This window comes from Elgaria multicarinata, chromosome 8 (genome assembly GCF_023053635.1).
Source record: "Elgaria multicarinata webbii isolate HBS135686 ecotype San Diego chromosome 8, rElgMul1.1.pri, whole genome shotgun sequence".
In the NCBI taxonomy this organism is placed as follows: Eukaryota; Metazoa; Chordata; class Lepidosauria; order Squamata; family Anguidae; genus Elgaria; species Elgaria multicarinata.
In genome coordinates, this window is record NC_086178.1 from 14,158,959 (window position 1) to 14,176,935 (window position 17,977).

The 17,977-nt window shown below is 42.8% G+C and overlaps 2 protein-coding genes across 3 annotated transcripts in view; one reads left to right on the forward strand and one right to left on the reverse strand.

Moving 5' to 3' along the window:
- The window catches only part of ATP11B (ATPase phospholipid transporting 11B (putative)), a 508,285-nt gene that overhangs the window by 229,706 nt on the left and 260,602 nt on the right, over window positions 1-17,977 (reverse strand). The window lies entirely within an intron of this gene.
- MCF2L2 (MCF.2 cell line derived transforming sequence-like 2) overlaps window positions 1-17,977 on the forward strand; it is a 282,358-nt gene that overhangs the window by 198,850 nt on the left and 65,531 nt on the right. The window contains exon 21 of the mRNA XM_063131918.1: window positions 5,988-6,113. Coding sequence (XP_062987988.1) covers window positions 5,988-6,113 — 126 coding nt within the window. The remainder of the gene's footprint in view (window positions 1-5,987; window positions 6,114-17,977) is intronic.

A 17,977-nucleotide genomic window follows, 5' to 3' on the forward strand; every position in this document is an offset into this window, starting at 1 on the left:
TCCAACAAACACATCTGGAGGATGCCAGGTTGGGAAATGCTGGCGTAAAATTAAAGATGATGCTGTTCAAGCTTGCTGGAAGATCTGGCCCCATAATTCCAGAGTCATGGAGCTTTATGTTCCCATAATTATTACTAAAACAAACAAAAAACCCTCATCATCCACCTTGTAGTGAATAGATTTTACACATTAACCCCAACGTCTGTTTTAAGCTTAATCAATCAAATCAAAGCCAATCCACTCAAGAAAAATCACATATATAAATTCAAATACGAACATTAGTCCCAGTTTAAAAACAACAACTCACCAAGGGCGTTACTAGACGAGGCTCTAGCGCGCGTTACCTTCCGCAGTCACGTCGAGGCTTCCAGATGAAGTTCATGAGGATCCGCCGTTATCCTGCGGTGAAGCCTCTTTCTCCCGACTTTAAAAAAGTGAGTTCTAGTGCACCTTTTCCTGCCGTCCCGCGGTAATTCGGAGTACGTGTGGGAGGATGTGAGGTCACTACGGTCCGCACTGGGCAGGAAAAGGCGTGCTAAGGGGGAGTGGTCAGCAGCTTCGGTCAAGCCGCCTCCGCCATTTGCGCGCAGTCCACCAGCTGGGGCAGCGCGGCAGAGCGGCTTTTTTTTATTATTCCCCCAGTGACAGTTTGCGCAGGAACGGAAAAGTGGCTGGTGACTCCTTGCGGTGGGCAGCTACTGTGGCCGCATAATGGCGGTGCTGTACGCTGCCTGTTAGTGTGGGTACCAGGCTGGCAGAGGGCAGAGCTGTTTGTGGGCTGCTGCCATGGCTACGGCCAGATGTGGGTTGGCTCTGTGGAATGGGGGAGAGGGCACAGAGGCGGTCATCGCCGCCGACACTTCAGAGGCATGATGGGAGATGTAGGCACAGAGTGCCCATGCAGACGACTGACCTCGGGTCATATGACACCCGCCACGACCCCCATCAGGAAGTGACCGCATCAATGTTGACCCTCAGCACCAGCGCTCGCTGGCCGCGCCCCCTGTGAGCCATCCACCAATGGCAACTGGCTCCCCTCCGTCCCCTCCCCACTTCAGCTGGCACTGGCACTGCCGGTGCCACCGCCACCGCCGGCTCCGGCTCCATTTGTTAGATCAATGTTCTTTTCACCCAAGGACGAGATCCAAACAGCCCTTAAACACGACTCTACCATTCCAGCGACAGAGGGTTCAAAAGCGCTTTATTGATTAGTAATCAAGGCCTGGTCTCTTCAAAGGGAGCAATCAGACAAAAGACATAGGGAATATGGTACAGTATTTGAGCTTTCAAGAGGCATAGCCCAGTAACAGCATTAACCAATCAGAACATAACACTGAGGCATAGCTAATTATGCTAAACAGTCCTGTAAACAATACCTTTGGCCTGACAGTAAGTTATAGAAGTTAACTTCGACACAGACAGCTGGAGCCAGGATTCTTTTTATATTAGTTAAGAAGGATGCACTCAAGGAGACATTCTCATACAGGGCATTATGACATTTTGCTTGGTGTGCAATGGAGATTTTACAGTTTCCTGTTAAAAATGGAGGTGGTTATGCTAACATTTCCCCCCTTAAAGCAATACAAAACTTAAGCTTGCTAGCTTCTTTTAGATCATTTGTGGCTAAGGCTTCACAATACAAATACTTTTGCTGGTGGATTACAGATTTTGCAAGACTTTTCACAAGAGACAAAATACAGGGAAGGCAAAAAGCAAGGATAAACAAAAATCATTACAATGGAACAAAATACAATGCAAGAAATCCCTCTTTTAACTACTCCATATTGGATAACTAACTAGCGAGTTATCTAAATAGATCATCAATGGGTGGTTCAACTGCTTAATGAGGAAGGCAAATTGATAACAGACAACAAAGAAAAGGCTGAAGTGCTTAATTCTTACTTTGCCTCGGTCTTCTCCTAAAAGCGGGTCTATGACCCCCTCGTGGAAAAAGTGAAGCAGAAGTTGAGGAGGCAGGATTGCAGTTTGAGGTAGATAAAGAAATGGTCAAAGAACACCTAATTTCCCTGAATGAGTTTAAATCTCCAGGGCCCGATGAACTGTATCTAAGAGTAATGAAGGAGCTAGCAGAAGAACTCTCAGAACCCTTGTCTATTATCTTTGCAAAATCATGGAAGACGGGTGAGGTGCCGGACGACAGGAGGAGGGCTAACGTTGTCCTTATCTTCAAAAACGGCAAAAAGGAACCTGGGAACCTGGGAACTACAGACCAGTCATCTCTGACATCCATCCCTGGGACTGGAGCAGATTATAAAGAAGTCAATCTGTAAACACCTTGAAATCAATGCAGTGATTACTAGAAGCCAACATGGATTTGTCAGGAGGTGTAGGGAACGCTGATCAAATTTGCAGATGACACAAAATTTGGTAGGATAGCTAATACTCTGGAAGACAGAAACAAACTTAAATACCTTGATAGGCTGGAGTGCTGGGCTGAAAACAACAGAATGAAACTTAATAGGAATAAATGCCAAGTTCTACATTTAGGGAATAGAAACCAAATTCACAGTTACAAGATGGGGGACACTTGGCTCAGCAATACTACAAACGAGAAAGATCTTGGAATTGTTGTAGATCACAAGCTGAACACGAGCCAACAGTGCAACACGGCTGTAAGAAAGGCAAATGCTATTTTGGGCTGCATTAAGAGAAGTATAGCTTCCAAATCACGTGAGGTACTGGTTCCTCTCCATTCGGCCCTGGTTAGGCCTCACCTAGAGTATTGTGTCCAGTTCTGGGCTCCATAATTCAAGAAGGACGCAGACAGAGGTCCAGAGGTCTAGAAACAAAGCCCTATGAAGAAAGACTGAAAGAACTGGGCATGTTTAGCCTGGAGAAAAGAAGATTGGGGGAAGACATGATAGCACTCTTCAAATACTTAAAAGGTTGTCACACAGAGGAGGGCCAGGATCTCTTCTCAGAATGCAAGACACGGAATAACGGGCTCAAGTTAAAAGAAGCCAGATTCCGGCTGGACATCAGGAAAAACTTCCTAACTGTTGGAGCAGTTCAACTGTGGAATCAGTTATCTAGGGAGGTTGTGGGTTCTCCCACACTAGAGGCATTCAAGAGGCAGCTGGACAACTAACTGTCAGGGATGCTTTAGGGTGGATTCCTGCATTGAGCAGGGGGTTGGACTCGATGGCCTTGTAGGCCCCTTCCAACTCTGCTATTCTATGATTCTTTGTTAACTTTCTTTTACAACTAATGTATGCTCTAAAAGTCCTTGGGTAGAATCATAATATGTGTACACAATTCTGAACCTTTAGTTATCTTAAATTTTGGCTTGTGTGGTGATCACGGGGCCGGCGGCGGCATCGCTGACAGCTGCGCAAGTTTGCGGTCTTTTGGACTTGCGCAAACCGTGCAGCGAGCGGAAAAAAAAGCCGCGGCAATCAGGCCGGTGTGGCTGCGCAACCGTGCTCGCGGCGGCAGCAGCACAACCGGCGCAAACTTCCGCCACAAATCGAAGGCAGGTGTGGATCATGAGGCGTCACGGCTGAACGGGAAAATCCGCTTTCACCGCTCCTCAACGACGGAACACCTGGTAGGTCTAGCAAAGCCCCAAGTTACTTGTGCCAAGTAAGAGCTCTTCCAGGATGCTTCCTCATAAGGCTTTTATCATGCAGTCACCGAATTTTACAGTGGGTCCAGACCACGTGTAAGTGTGCTTCCAGACAAGGCTTTTAATATGCAATCGCCCAGCTTCATTCACAGGCTTTTACAGGGGAGGGGTCCAGACATCGAAGTCATCTGGTTGTAAACCCACTGTTTCCCACTTCTTCTTCCAACCTTTTCCTTAGTGTGGAAGGAAGAAAAGACGGAATAGCTGAGGAGTGTATTTTGATTGGTGGTGCTAGGAGCCCTTCAGGTTCCTGAGTCCATGCGTGAGGCGTGGTTTAAAGCATGCAGCATAATGACATGTGATTGAGATGATAAAGACTCCGGAGGTGGTAGAATGGACCGTGCCACTTCAGGCCACAGATTGGGGAAGTTGCTTTTGAATACTTCCCTCTGAAAACCAACCATGGCTACCCTTGACACCAGCCCTGGTAAAGAGACGTGGCGTTTGAGGCTAGTGAGATGGCCGAGTCCCTGACTTCTCCTTGCTGGAGTTCTCCTGCTACACCACCGTTTTCTTGTTGGTGGTGCTGTATCCACCCCTAGAAACTGATTGGCCCTTGCTGACCTTGGCTGGGTACAAATGCTTCCAGGGCAGCTGTTGTGAGAGTGGGCTGCTGAGTTTTCTGCTTCCTTCATTGATTCCTCACATCAAACCCTTGGCTGTTGACCTCAGCCTACCTCTGCATTCTGCTCCTTATCAGCATCTTGCCCTACTTGTGCAAATTCTGAGATAGAAAAGCTCGCTTGCCTCTGCGTACAGATGTGAGCCTTTGACAAGGTCTCTGATGGCCAAACTAGACATTACACAGAAATGTGTGGATTGTCTCCAAATGCTTTCTCTATTTCCAGTTTATTTCTTTATTAGTAATACTTATATACCACTTAATATAATAAAATCTCTAAGTGGCTGAAATTGAAAACAGAAGTGTGCACACTGCAGGAGATAGCGACAACGTCCGTCTTTAAAAATAAGTCAGACTTACTGGAGTGTTTCTTTGTTGCGCAAAGGCTAGAAGGGGCAGGAGGCGTGCAGGAGGCAGACGACATTGTGAGAGGGTCCCGTGAAAGTCCACGAGTGCCCAGTAATGAGTGTGCAATAAAACGCTCATCTGATGGATCTCTTTGAAAGCGGTAGATGGAATGTGGGTTGTGCCCAACAGTTATCACTGTACTTTAGTACCACTATAAAACAGTAGTGTAAATCTACACTACACTACACTACAGTAGTGCAGTGTTCAGAGGAGGGCAACCAGGATGATCAGGGGTCTGGAAACAAAGCCCTATGAAGAGAGACTGAAAGAACTGGGCATGTTTAGCCTGGAGAAGAGACGATGGAGGGGAGACATGAGAGCACTCTTCAAATACTTAAAAGGTTGTCACACAGAGGAGGGCCAGGATCTCTTCTCGATCCTCCCAGAGTGCAGGACACGAAATAACGGGCTCAAGTTAAAGGAAGCCAGATTCCAGCTGGACATCAGGAAAAACGTCCTGACTGTTAGAGCAGTACGACAATGGAATCAGTTACCTAGGGAGGTTGTGGGCTCTCCCACACTAGAGGCCTTCAAGAGGCAGCTGGACAAGCATCTGTCAGGGATTCTTTAGGGTGGATTCCTGCATTGAGCGGGGGGTTGGACTCGATGCCTTGTAGGCCCCTTCCAACTCTGCGATTCTATGATTCTATGATCTAGCATGAGTCTAGTTTAAAGATATTCATAAGAAGGGAGAGCAGCAGATGCCTTGAAGTTGCCCATCCACATGTTGGACAAAAACAGATGTTATTAAAGATTTGGAACTGTGACTGTTCCATATCTTCATTCCCCCCCCTCTTCTCAGCAATGCACAACCTACAATGTGGCGTTAATGTGCTGTGCATCTCCCTGTACCCATTTTACACAATTGGTTGCCAATGAAATGCACAACGTGATGATGTTATCTCAGTGTGGAAATTCTGGACGTTACCAGGAATTAGGGGGAAAGAGACTGAATAGCTACGAGACCACTTTCCAAGTAGTCAGTTAACTACAGCGTGCTCATAACCACGTAATTGTCTGTACTGCCTCTTTAAGTGGCAAGGAGAATCTTAGCATTCAGTTGTAGCCCTTGATTTCTGACCAGGAGATGAAATACGTAAGGTTTTGCTCACCGTTTCACAGGAAAATACAGATGACGAAATGGCTTTTTAGGCACAGAATGATAAGTTCCCACTTGGCAAATAGTTGTATACGTGAACTTTGTCTTTCTCTTTGTGCCGGAGTTCTGTGGTTAAGGCTGTTTCCATGATGGAAAATATCTGACAGGCCTTCTGATATTGAGTTTCCATTTTGTCTCCTTTTTAAAATCAGGAAATGTTAAAATGCAGCAAAAATTCCGAAGGCACAGCTGAACTGGAAGAAGCGCTGGCCACAGTGCTCGACATCATCAAGTCGGCTAATGACTCCATGCACCAGATAGCGATTACTGGTTATGAGGTATGCTTTTCACAAATCATAAGGCTGTGGTATGTTTTTAACAAATCATAAGATAGGGTGACCATATTTGGGAAACCAAAAAAGAGGACACCAAGTGTGTGTGTGGGGAAGCAGCTTTCTGAGTCCTGCAGAAAGTACGTTATTCCCCCGCCACCTTAAAGAACCCGATTGGAGTGGAGGAGGGGAAAGGATATAATCCTGCACCACCACCATCCACTCCAATTGGGCCCTTTTCTAGAATGTCCACAAATGACCCACTTTCCCCTTTAAGACCTCAATTGGAGCTCGGGGTGGATGTGCCTCAAGAAAGCATGTCATTCACTCCTGCCATACTAATGGCAGCCTTAAAGGGGAAGGTGTGTCATTCCAGGACATTATTGAAAATTATAGAAAATCCCCCCTGACACTATGGAAAGAACAAAAACCAGGACAAATCCGGGGAAATCCTGACAGTTGGTCACCCTATCATAAGAATATTTTCAAACTCTGGCAATCCCTAAAATCGTGTTTGTTTCCTCAATGGCAAGATGATCTTTCTGGTGCTAAATGTTCTGGCCTAGGACCAAAATATCTGAAGGACCTCTGCCCAATCTCTTTTTTTCCGTGGCACCCAGGCCTTGACGTTCTCTTCCCTCACTCGTGGTTTTCTCCAGTGCTGTAAAACCTCTTCTGTTCCGGAGAGCCTTTGAGGGTCATTTTCATTTCATTACATTCCTGCTGGTTTTCTTTGTGATTGTCCCCTGCTATTGTCGATTCTGATTATTTTTCTACCTGCTCATTGGATGGGACTGGATTCCTATTAGCTACTTTGAATAGGAGGCTGCTTTATAATGACCTGGAGCGTTAGTCCATCCAGCTCGCTGCTCTCTCTGCCAGCGATAGGTAACCTGGCACCTCCCAGATACTTTGGACTAAAATCCCCATCATCTGTGTCCAGCATTGATAATGGTCAGGGATAATGGTACTTGTAATCCAAAACATCTGGAGGGCAGTCCTGATCTACACTGACCGGCCAGCTACAGCCCTTCCCCAGAAAAAGTGGAATATAAATGTTTTAAAGAAACTGAATAAAAATAAGCACTAAATACATAAAGTAAGATTGGCATTGCCATCAATGCTGTCCTAAAAGTCAGCTAGCCCACAGCCTTTAATCTTACTCTGCTGTGAATTGGGGGTGCATTCTGACGTCATGCCAAAAGACGGTGGGGCCTTGCTAGTGCTTCAGAGGAACTGAGTGTGCAACGTAGAACACTCTAGAACAGTCTTCCTCAACCTGGTGCCCTCCAACACATCTGGAGGGCACCGGGTTGGGGGATGGCTGCCCTAGAATGATTTACATTTCATCACGCAAGGTGTTCCTTGGTGGACAAAATCACATGAACAATGTTCGGCCTGTGTAGAAAGCCTGAAACACAATGATGCAGACAATGTTCATGCAGGGAGACTGGTGGTACAGGAAAAAGGGGCAGAGTTGATAGGTTTTTAAAAAAACACCTTCATTGTTCTAGAATTGCTTTCCCATTGCTTTTATATCAAGTCACATGGAATGAGAATATCCTTTATACTACAGAAAGTGGATACAAAGGTCTAGTTTTTGAGATACAAATGTAATCCGGGGGGGGGGGGCGGGCTGTCTATATACTTTAAAAGCCCCGAGGTGGCTGCATGGTGGCACTGGGTCAATATATGACGCAGCAGCCATCTTGCAGCTATCATGGGGCTTTCCTGCAAAGCTGCGTATTAAAAAAGATGGGCACATACCCCGTCTTTTCACACTCGAGCAAGGTGACCACAGCCCTTCCGCCATTTGACCTTGCTCCGGTGTTGAGGCGGAGGCGTTCCTGGGTGGATGGCGACCCCTGATTGGTCACTGGAAGCCTGGGCAGTGGGTGGGCCCGGCAAACCGAATGGCCACCAGAAAGCCTGCGCTGCCTCTTGCGTTAAGACTACCTGCTGCCACCCCGCAGCAGAGAAAGCACGGGGCTTTCCCAAAAGCAGTGGCAACCGTCGGCATCAAGGCATCCGCCTGGTCTTGAACTGAATGAAGAAACAGTTTGTTCAAGTAAATAGAAGAGGCTTGTTTGAGTTTAAAGGGAAAAAAATAATTCTGTTTGTAATGTTATCCATGTGTTTTTTTTCCTGTCAGGGTTCTCCTTTCCCTCTGGCAATTTGTCCCAAAAGATCCGACCATGTGAACTTCCTCCCTCAGCCAAGTTGACCCAATGCTTTATCAAAATTATATGACCTGCCCATCTCCTTCTAGTAGTTAGAATGTTTGCAGACATTCCATGATGTCACGTCACATCAGCTGGGGGTGAGGGTGGGAAGGATTCAGAAATAATCTGCATTTATGCTATTTATAGTTTATAATAATAATAATAATAATAATAATAATAATAATAATAATAATAATAATAATAACAACCCGCCACTCTATCCCTCTGGATAGAGGCGGGGAACAACATTAAATACAATATAATACATAAAACTAATTAAAAGAGCATATAAAACCAATACAATATTAAAATAACCATCACAACATCTTAAAATTCTTAGGTTTAAAATTCACCTGGGTAGCCCTGCCGGAAGAGACTAGCCTTTATGGCTGTCTTAAACTCAGAAAGAGTGTTAAGGCGACGGACGAATCTCCTCCAGCATGCCATTCAACAGTCTGGGGGTGGCAGAAGAAAATGTCCTCTCGGTAACTGTTGTCAGCCTAGCTGAGGTTGACTGGAGTAAACCCTTCCCAGAGGACCTGAGTGTGGGGGGCGGATTGTACAGGAGAAGGCGGTCCTTGTTGTTTAGCACCATTTGATGAGCCCAATAGTCTGTTTGAAATAGGGGTGTGCATGGACCCCCCACTCCGCTTCACTTCCAGATCCGCGATTTTCAGATCGGGCCGCTTCGCCCCGCCCCCGCTTCACCCATTTCCGCTCCGCTCCGCTCGGAGCTCCGGATCCGGATCGGAGCTCCGTTTTTTCCCCCCATAGGGTTGCATTGAAAGCTAAAAAATTAAACAACTTTTTTTCTGTTCAAGTTAGAAACCTCACGTTTGGCACCATGACACCTCATGGACGTATACACACGCACACCAAGTTTCAAGGCAATCCCATCATCCCCTGATTTTTGGGGAATTTATGAAAATCGGGCACCCCATTCAGACCCCTTGGGATAGCTCCGTCAATTTGCACGTTAGAAACCTCAAACTCGCCACCATGACAGCTTATCCATGTGTCCACATGGACGCCCAGACTCAAGGCAGTCTCATCATCCCCTGATTTTTGGCGGGGCTCTAACCTCTAACGCACCACCCATAACCCTAAGTCACACCCCTTTCGATAGCTCCATCAATTTGCACGTTAGAAACCTCAAACTCGGCACCATGATAGCTTATCCATGTGTCCACATGGACGCCAAGTTTCAAGGAAATCTCATCATCCCCTGATTTTTGGGGAATTTATGAAAATCTAACACCCATTTACACCCCTTTCCAATAGCTCCGTCAATTTGCACGTTAAAAAAAACCCTCAAACTCACCACCATGACAGCTTATCCAGGGATACATACGCCGCACGCCGAGACTCAAGGCAGTCCCATCATCCCCTGTTTTTTGGCGGGGCTTAAACCTGCAGACCTCTCAATGGGGCCATTTCAAAGGAAATCCCAACATGCCATGAATTGGGGAGTAGAGATAAACCTATGAAATCTTCTTCCACACTTGAAAAATGGATTTGGAACTTCCAAAACTCCAAGTGAGCACAGGAAGGACTTCTCCCCTGAGTCAAAGCCAGACACACACAACATCCCTGCAAGGCGGGCAGGGGAGGAGAGAGGGAAGGCAGGCAGGCAGGCAGCAGACATTTCTGGGGGCATAAGGAAGTGAGCCAAGGATAAGCCAGTAATGCATATAAAATGGAATAAATAAATAAATAAACGAAGGAGGGGTGGAATTAAAAGCAGCAGTGTTGCTGAATAAACAGTAAGAAGAACTTTAAAAAAAAATGCTATATCTGTCTTTTACCAGCAATAGGGGGACGTGCCCAGGGGAGGGGGAAGCAGCAGCTGCCAATTTGACTGGTGGTCAACCAGTCTTTTAAGAAGCAAGGCTGTCAGTTCAACTCATGAAAGCCATTGCTCCACCGCTAAGAAGTAGAACTGTCACTTCAACTCATGATAGGCATCGCTCCACCACTAAGAGAAGTAGACCGCTCACTTCAACTCATGATAGGCATTGCTCCACCGGGTTACTCTCTTTGGAAGGCTCTGATGGCCTTCCAAGTACAGGAGAGAGTGGGGACACGTCCACAATGAGATGCCCTAGGGGAGCTCATCCCCTTGCACCACATCTTTTCTTTTCTTTTTTTCTTTTTTTTAAACATACACATTTACATTCACATAAAAACAACAACAACAACAACATACTACATAATGTTCAATTTGAATACAAAATCTTATCTTAATAACATAATCAAAATAACCTACAAGTGCACCCCCCACCTCGGGATCTCATTCCTGATTCCAGAATCTCATACTTTCTTCTGCTCGTGGTTTCCCACTTCCTTTTGAAAACACAAATATTAGGAACTGTTTCCAAATTCCTTCAGAATCATTTGATTTAGCTATACCTCTTCTCCATTTAATATTACTTGTTAATTTATCATTAATAGCTATATCCCATACTTCTTTATACCATTCTTCAATAGAATATTCCCCTTGAATCTTCCAGTTCCTAGCTACAATCAATCTTGCTGCAATCAACAAATTCGTTATCAGTTCCTTAGTTTCCTTTTTACATTTAAAATCTTCTTCAAATAGTGACAGCAATGCAACTTTTGGTGTTCGTTCTATCTTCATTTCCACAATTTCTTCAATCTCCAAAAACACCATCTTCCACAATTTTTGAACATAGTTACATTCCCACCACATATGCAAATACGTTCCTTTAACCCCACAACCTCTCCAACAATTTTCTGATTGCTGATTGTTTATCTTATTCAATCTAACCGGAGTTAGGTACCACCTCCATACAATTTTATAATAATTCTCTTTTATTCTTACTGACATATTTCTCAACGCTCTTTGTTTCCATAATCCCTCCCAACCCTGTTGTCCTATTTGTACCTTCAAATCTGTCTCCCAAACCATTTTACCCGAATTATCCACCGTCCCTTTCTCTACCAATATTCTATATATTTCACTCATCAACCCTTTTAACACTGTTCTTTTCTCCCTTTCATTATCTTTCTTAACTATTAGTTCCTCAAACTTTGTTAATTCTCTACACTCTCCATTATCTCTTACCCACTTTTTAGTCCACTGTTCTAATCGCCTATAATTTAACCAAGTTAATTTTTTATCCTTCAAAACCTCTTCCATATCCTCTCTTGTACTCATTCCTCTTAACCAATCCTTTAATTTCATTTTATTTTTTTCTATTAAAACTTTACTTAATCTACTCTTTAATTCCTCCGGGAAATTCTTCAACATTATTACCGGTGACAAAGGAGAGCCGCTCGGAAGCAGCTCCCCTTTATATTTACTCCAAATTTCCCAGTGAAACCTCAAGAGCGGGTTATTTATACTTTCCACCCATTTTTTTTTCCTTTCCATAAAAAATACATTTTCCAATTTAGTCTCTATATTACTCGTAATTTTTTCTTCCATCCAATCTGATTCCCCTAATCCTGTAATTGCCTCCACTATATATCTTAATCTATTAGCTACATAATATAATTTAATATTCGGGAGACCCAATCCTCCCTTTTTTTGGCTCAAATACCATTTACTTTTATTTACCCTCGCTTTCTTATCACCATTACAATAATTATTTATAATCCTTTGCCAACTTTTTAGCTCTAATTCTGAAATTTTTATTGGTAGCATCCTGAACACAAAATTAATCTTTGCTAAAATCTTCATTTTTATTAATGCTATTCTTCCAAACCAAGATAAATTTAACCTTTTATATTTTTCCAATTTTGCTAAAATCTCTTTTTTTAACACATTTAAATTCTCTTTCTCTAAACTCTCTAATTTCTGCGTAATTTTTATTCCCAAATATCTAATCTGATTCTTAACTCTAATTTCTCTTCCCTTTTCTTCCCAATCCTTCTCTTCCTTTTTAGTATAATTAAACAACATCAATTCTGATTTAGACCAATTTATTTTTAACCCTGTAATATCCTCAAATTCTCTCAATTGTTGTTTAATTCTCCCCATCTTCTCTATTGGATTCTTTATCGTCAACAACGTGCCGTCTGCAAACATATTCAATTTAATTTCCTTCATACTACCTATTCCTTCAATCTCCTCATCTTCTCGTATTGCATTCGCCAATAATTCCATTACCATTACAAATAGGACTGGTGAGAGCGGACAACCTTGCCTTGTCCCTCTGGCTAGTCGTATCTTATCTGTCACACCATCATTCACTACCACTACGGCTGTATTTTGAGAGTATAACTGTTCTATTATCGCTTTAAATTTATTTCCAAACCCCATTTTATTTATAACCATCTTTAAAGCTTGCCAGCTCACACAATCAAAAGCCTTAAAAATATCCAATGCCAGAATTCCCGCTTTAACCCTAGACTTATTTATCACCTGTATTGCATTTAATACTCTTCCCACTAAATTAGGCATCTGTCTACCTGCCACAAATCCACATTGATCCTCCCCTATATATTCCTCTATAAATTTATTCAACCGCCTTGCTAAGATAGTTGAAAAAAGTTTAGCATCTTGGTTTATTAATGAAATAGGTCTATATGAATCAGGGACAGTCAAATCTTTATCTGATTTTGGTATTAAAATTATTAATGAGTGTTCCCATGATTCTGGCGTTCTATCCCCTTCCAATATGGAATTATACAAATTTATTAATTTTGGTATTAAAATTCCTTTAAAAACCTTATAATATTCTGGTCCTAAACCGTCTACCCCCGGTGATTTACCCGGCTTCAGGTTCTCAATTACTTCTTCTACTTCTCCTTGTGTTATTACCTTCTCCATTAACTCTTTATGCTCTATTTTTATTCTCTTCTTTATATATTTTTCTATATAAGCTTCCAACTTTTGTTTTTGAGTATCCTTTCCCTTATACAATTCCTGATAAAACTCCTGAAAAATCTTTACTTTATCCTTCATTGTATGACAATACTTCCCTTGTTTATCCTTCAAAATCCCTATCCCGTTCCTGGCTTTTTCTTTTTGTGTGAGCCTGGCAAGCACTTTAGAATTCCTGTTACTGTTTTCAAAATACTCCCTTTTCATATATATTAAATTCTTTTGAACCTCCTCTAAATTTAAATTTTCTAATTGTTTTTTCTTTGCCTGTATTTCTATTAATTTATATTTATTTTTATGTTGCCAATAATCTTTCTCCATTTTCTTAATCTCTTCCTCCAATTGTTCCTGCTCTGCTACTTGTTGCCTTCTTAAATTACACATTTCTCTAATACATATCCCTCTCAATACTGCCTTCATGGTATCCCAAACTACTGCCCTTGACGTTCCTCCCTTCTCATTAATTTCCCAAGCCTCTATCATTTCTCTTTGCATTTTTTCTACCACCTTATTATACTTCAAAAGTTTTGTGTTTAGTTTCCACCTAAACGCTTCCTTATAATTCTTTTTAACTGTAAATTCTAAACTTAACAATGCATGGCCCGTTACCTTTATTACCCCCATTTCCATTTTACATACCTTACTTGCAAACTCTTTTGAAACCATTATATAATCTATTCTAGAATATGTCTGATGAACTGAGGAGTAATAAGAAAATCCCGGATTCAAGCCATTCAGTAAACGCCAACAATCTACATAATCTTTTTCTTTTACTAGTTTATTCAATATAGTAATATTATTTCTTTTTTCCACATTTGAGGGGTTTGATCTATCCACTCTATTATTCATTACCATATTAAAATCCCCAGCTAAAATTAGATATCCTTCCCTAAACTCCTCTATTTCATTAAATAAATTCATAAAAAACTCTCTATGTCTCTCATTAGGGGCATAAACATTTACTAATGTATATTGTTCACTTTCTATTTTCCCCTTTATCATAAGATATCTACCATTATCATCCTTTCTTACAGTTTCCAATATGAATCCACTTTTTTTTGAAATCAAAATTGCTACTCCATTTTTCTTTGACGTCCCTAATGACTTCTCATAATAAACAGACCACCTTGTCCGGATTTCATTTACGCCATCAAATTTTTGGTGTGTTTCTTGCAACATAATAATATCCGATCTTTCTTTATTTAACATTTGTTCTATTCTCCTCCTTTTCACGACTGCCCCCAGACCTTTAACATTGAGCGTTGATACTTTAATATTCTTATTCATAATCACCCTTTTGATTTTCCTTCCGATCCCGTGTGCTCTGCAACTCATAAACATATACAACACCAAATATAAAAATAAACCCTGAACCCCCCTTCATCCCCCTCCCTCCCACCCTAATGATCCCCCCAACCCCTCTTCCCCCCCACTACTTTCCCCCTCCCCATATCCCCGTGAGTCTATTACTCCGGCCATCTAACTTAGGGGAGAGGGGGGAGGCGGCGCCCCGCCATAACGGCACGATCCCTGTATTTAACTACTTATCATATTAATTATCTCATAACAACATTCCGCATTTACCCCGTCCCAGACGCCCCGGCTACGGCTCCATTCTCATCTCCAGCTCCAAAACTTGCATCATTACATAACCCCAATCTCTTCAGCAGCTCCTTGCCTTGCTCCAATGAGGTTACTCTATGTTCACCCCCAGCATAGGAAAACTTTAAAAAAACTGGGTAACCCCAAGCATATCTCACTGTATTTTTTGTTAACGTTTCAGTTATTTGCTTAACGCTGCGCCTCCATTGGAGTGTTTGCTGACAAAGATCGTTGAATACTTGCGCTGTTTTGCCTTTATATTTAATCATGACCATAGCCCTCAATTTCTTCATCACTTGCTCTTTTTTGTAGTAACTGCCAAATCTCACAAGAATGTCTCTGGCTGATCCTCTATACTTTGCTCCTCCCACTCTATGGATCCTTTCAATATCACAGTCTTTTATATCCAGATCTGGCATCATATCGTTGAACCACTTCAAAACTATTTTTCTCAAATCCTCTCCGGGTTCTTCAACAAATTGTTTAATGCGTACATTGCAACGCCGCTCCTGATCTTGAAGTCGGATCAGCTGTAGATCTTGACTTTGAAATTTTAGCTCACAACTTTTTTCAAAGACATCCTGTTTTTTCACAAGTGCTTTAACTTCCACATCTAGCTTCTTTATCTCTCTATCATTAGCCGCGATCTTATCTGCTAGCACCCCCATTCGTGAAGCTGCATTTTTTTCATTAATATCCATCTTCTTGCTCAAAGTGGCAGTGCTATCTAGAATCAATTTCTTCAATTCTTCCAGTGCAGCTGAAATTGGCTCCGTGCCAGAACCCTCAGCCATTTTGATAGATCCGTCTGAATCACTTCCAGAACTTTGTAAGTCTTTTTCTACAGACACTTTCTCAAGACGGGCCAAATTATGGTTAGAAGGATGAATTCTTTGCCAAGTAGCCTTCCCCGGGGTTTTTTTCCCTTTTTTTCTGATATACGGCATGGATCTATTTTTAACTCTCAGTCACTGTCCCGATTACAATCCACCGCGCCTCTTACGCAGATAAACACTTATTCTTCGATGCTCTTTTTTTTTTTTTTTAGAGGGGTGAATTTACTGCCAATTAAACCTTTCTCTCAGATTAGGAGTATATAAATCATCACTTTATCAGACTAGAACACAGGAGAGCTCTAACATTCCAAAGTTAGTTTCGCTTTCTGCTCCCCCCTCCTTCCGTCTGCTTGCAGCCAGAGAACGGGCTGTTTTTCTCCTCCTTATTCTGAGTCTGCTTCCAAAAAAACAGGATTTTCACCCTCTCTTAACAATCATAATCATCCTCCTTCACTTTCATTAACGACCCATGCCTTTTTAGATGAGATAATTAGCTTTTCAGATCCCCCCCTTCGGGAGCTCTCAAGAAGAGACCTTACCCGTCATGACGTCCGGCTCCGCCCCCCTGCACCACATCTTTTCAATTGTTCCCCAAAGTTAGGGTAGGTAGCAGTGCTGTGTTTCTATCTCTTATTATTGGCTTAGTATATGATTTCACAGGTTGTGTTTGTGCATTTGGTGGGGCTACTGTTTTAAAAAACACTGGGAAAAGTCCGTTCAGACTAAGAAAGAGAAATTTCCCAGAATCCCAAGTTACCCGTTTTGCCTATCCCCTCCTCCAACTTTGGGATCATGTGATCATGACCGGGAGTTGACTCTGCCCCTCAGCAATCGAAAAGGTAATCTTTTTCCCGCCTTTACCCTACTTTTTAAAAAATTCTAGCGCGCGACCCGCACCACGCAGAGAGGTGAGAGTAGTCTCAAAATGCCCCCCGTCCACGACTGTCTAAGCACAAGAATTTTCAGAACGATAGCTTTAAAAACAACCCAGTTATCCCCGATTCTTTTCCGTAATGCAATCCTATGGGCGAAAACCACCGTTTGACCCGCGCTGTCCGTTTGTTGACCCATTTTTAAAAAAATATAGCACGCGACCCGCACGATGCAGAGAGGTGAGAGTAGTCTCAAAATGACCCCCATCCACGACTGTCTAAGCACAAGAATTTTCAGAACGATAGCTTCAAAAACAACCCAGTTATCTATGGGTGAAATGTTTCAAGATGGCGATCGGAGCGCTCCACGGAAAGAGAAGCGCTCCGAAAATGGGCGCTTCTCTTCGCCTTGCTTCAAGCCGGAGCAGGCCAATTCGCTCCTGCTTCTGCGCTTCTAATAGGAGCGGAGCACATGCCTAGTTTGAAATCTATTTATAGAATCATAGAATAGCAGAGTTGGAAGGGGCCTACAAGGCCATCGAGTCCAACCCCCTGCTCAATGCAGGAATCCACCCTAAAGCATCCCTGACAGATGGTTGTCCAGCTGCCTCTTGAAGGCCTCTAGTGTGGAAGAGCCCACAACCTCCCTAGGTAACTGATTCCATTGTCGTACTGCTCTAACAGTCAGGAATGTTTGCTCATTATATGTTTGCTCATTTCCCTATTTGGGCAGTAGACGAGCCATATTAAAAAGTTACTTCCTTGTTGCTTTTTTATCTTTCTATCTAGTAGAAGGCTAACCCGAATTCAATATGCATTTAAATTATGCAATAGAAATTCCATGTTTGTGGGCGGTAGTCTAAACACCTCTGGCACTTTGATGGCAGCTGAGTCTTATATCAGCTTGATATTCTAGTTATGATGGATGACAATCACAGGAAGAAACTACTGACAAAGTTACAACTCTAAAGATAGTTAGAAGTAGGGACTGATAATCATTGAGGCACAAAACATCTGAATTTGAGCAGTAAATAGTCTTGCTACACCTTAGAGGCCCACAAATATAGTGTGGCATATGCTTCCGTGGACTATAGCCTACTTATTATTTGTTTATTTCATTTATTTACCATCCAATAGCTGAAGCTCTCTGGATGGTTCACAAAAATTGAAACCATAAAGTACAGCATGAAATCACAATATAAATGTGCAATGGGAATAAAACCAAGCAGCAATGCAGAGCTTTAAAATATTGATTTAAAATAGCATTGCTAAAAGACCAGGGGCTTCTCTTGAGGAGGGGTTTGCCCTGGGGTGGATTCTGAGTAGCAGCAGGTCATCTGAAAAAAAGTCGGGCACTTAACGCGACTTTTTGGGCTGCGGAGACTTGTCACAGCCCATGGCACTCCCTGATTGGTCGCCATCAGCTGGACAGGGAAGTGGGCGGCCTCCGGGAGCTCAGGAGAGCCCCACATGTCCCTGTAAATAATAA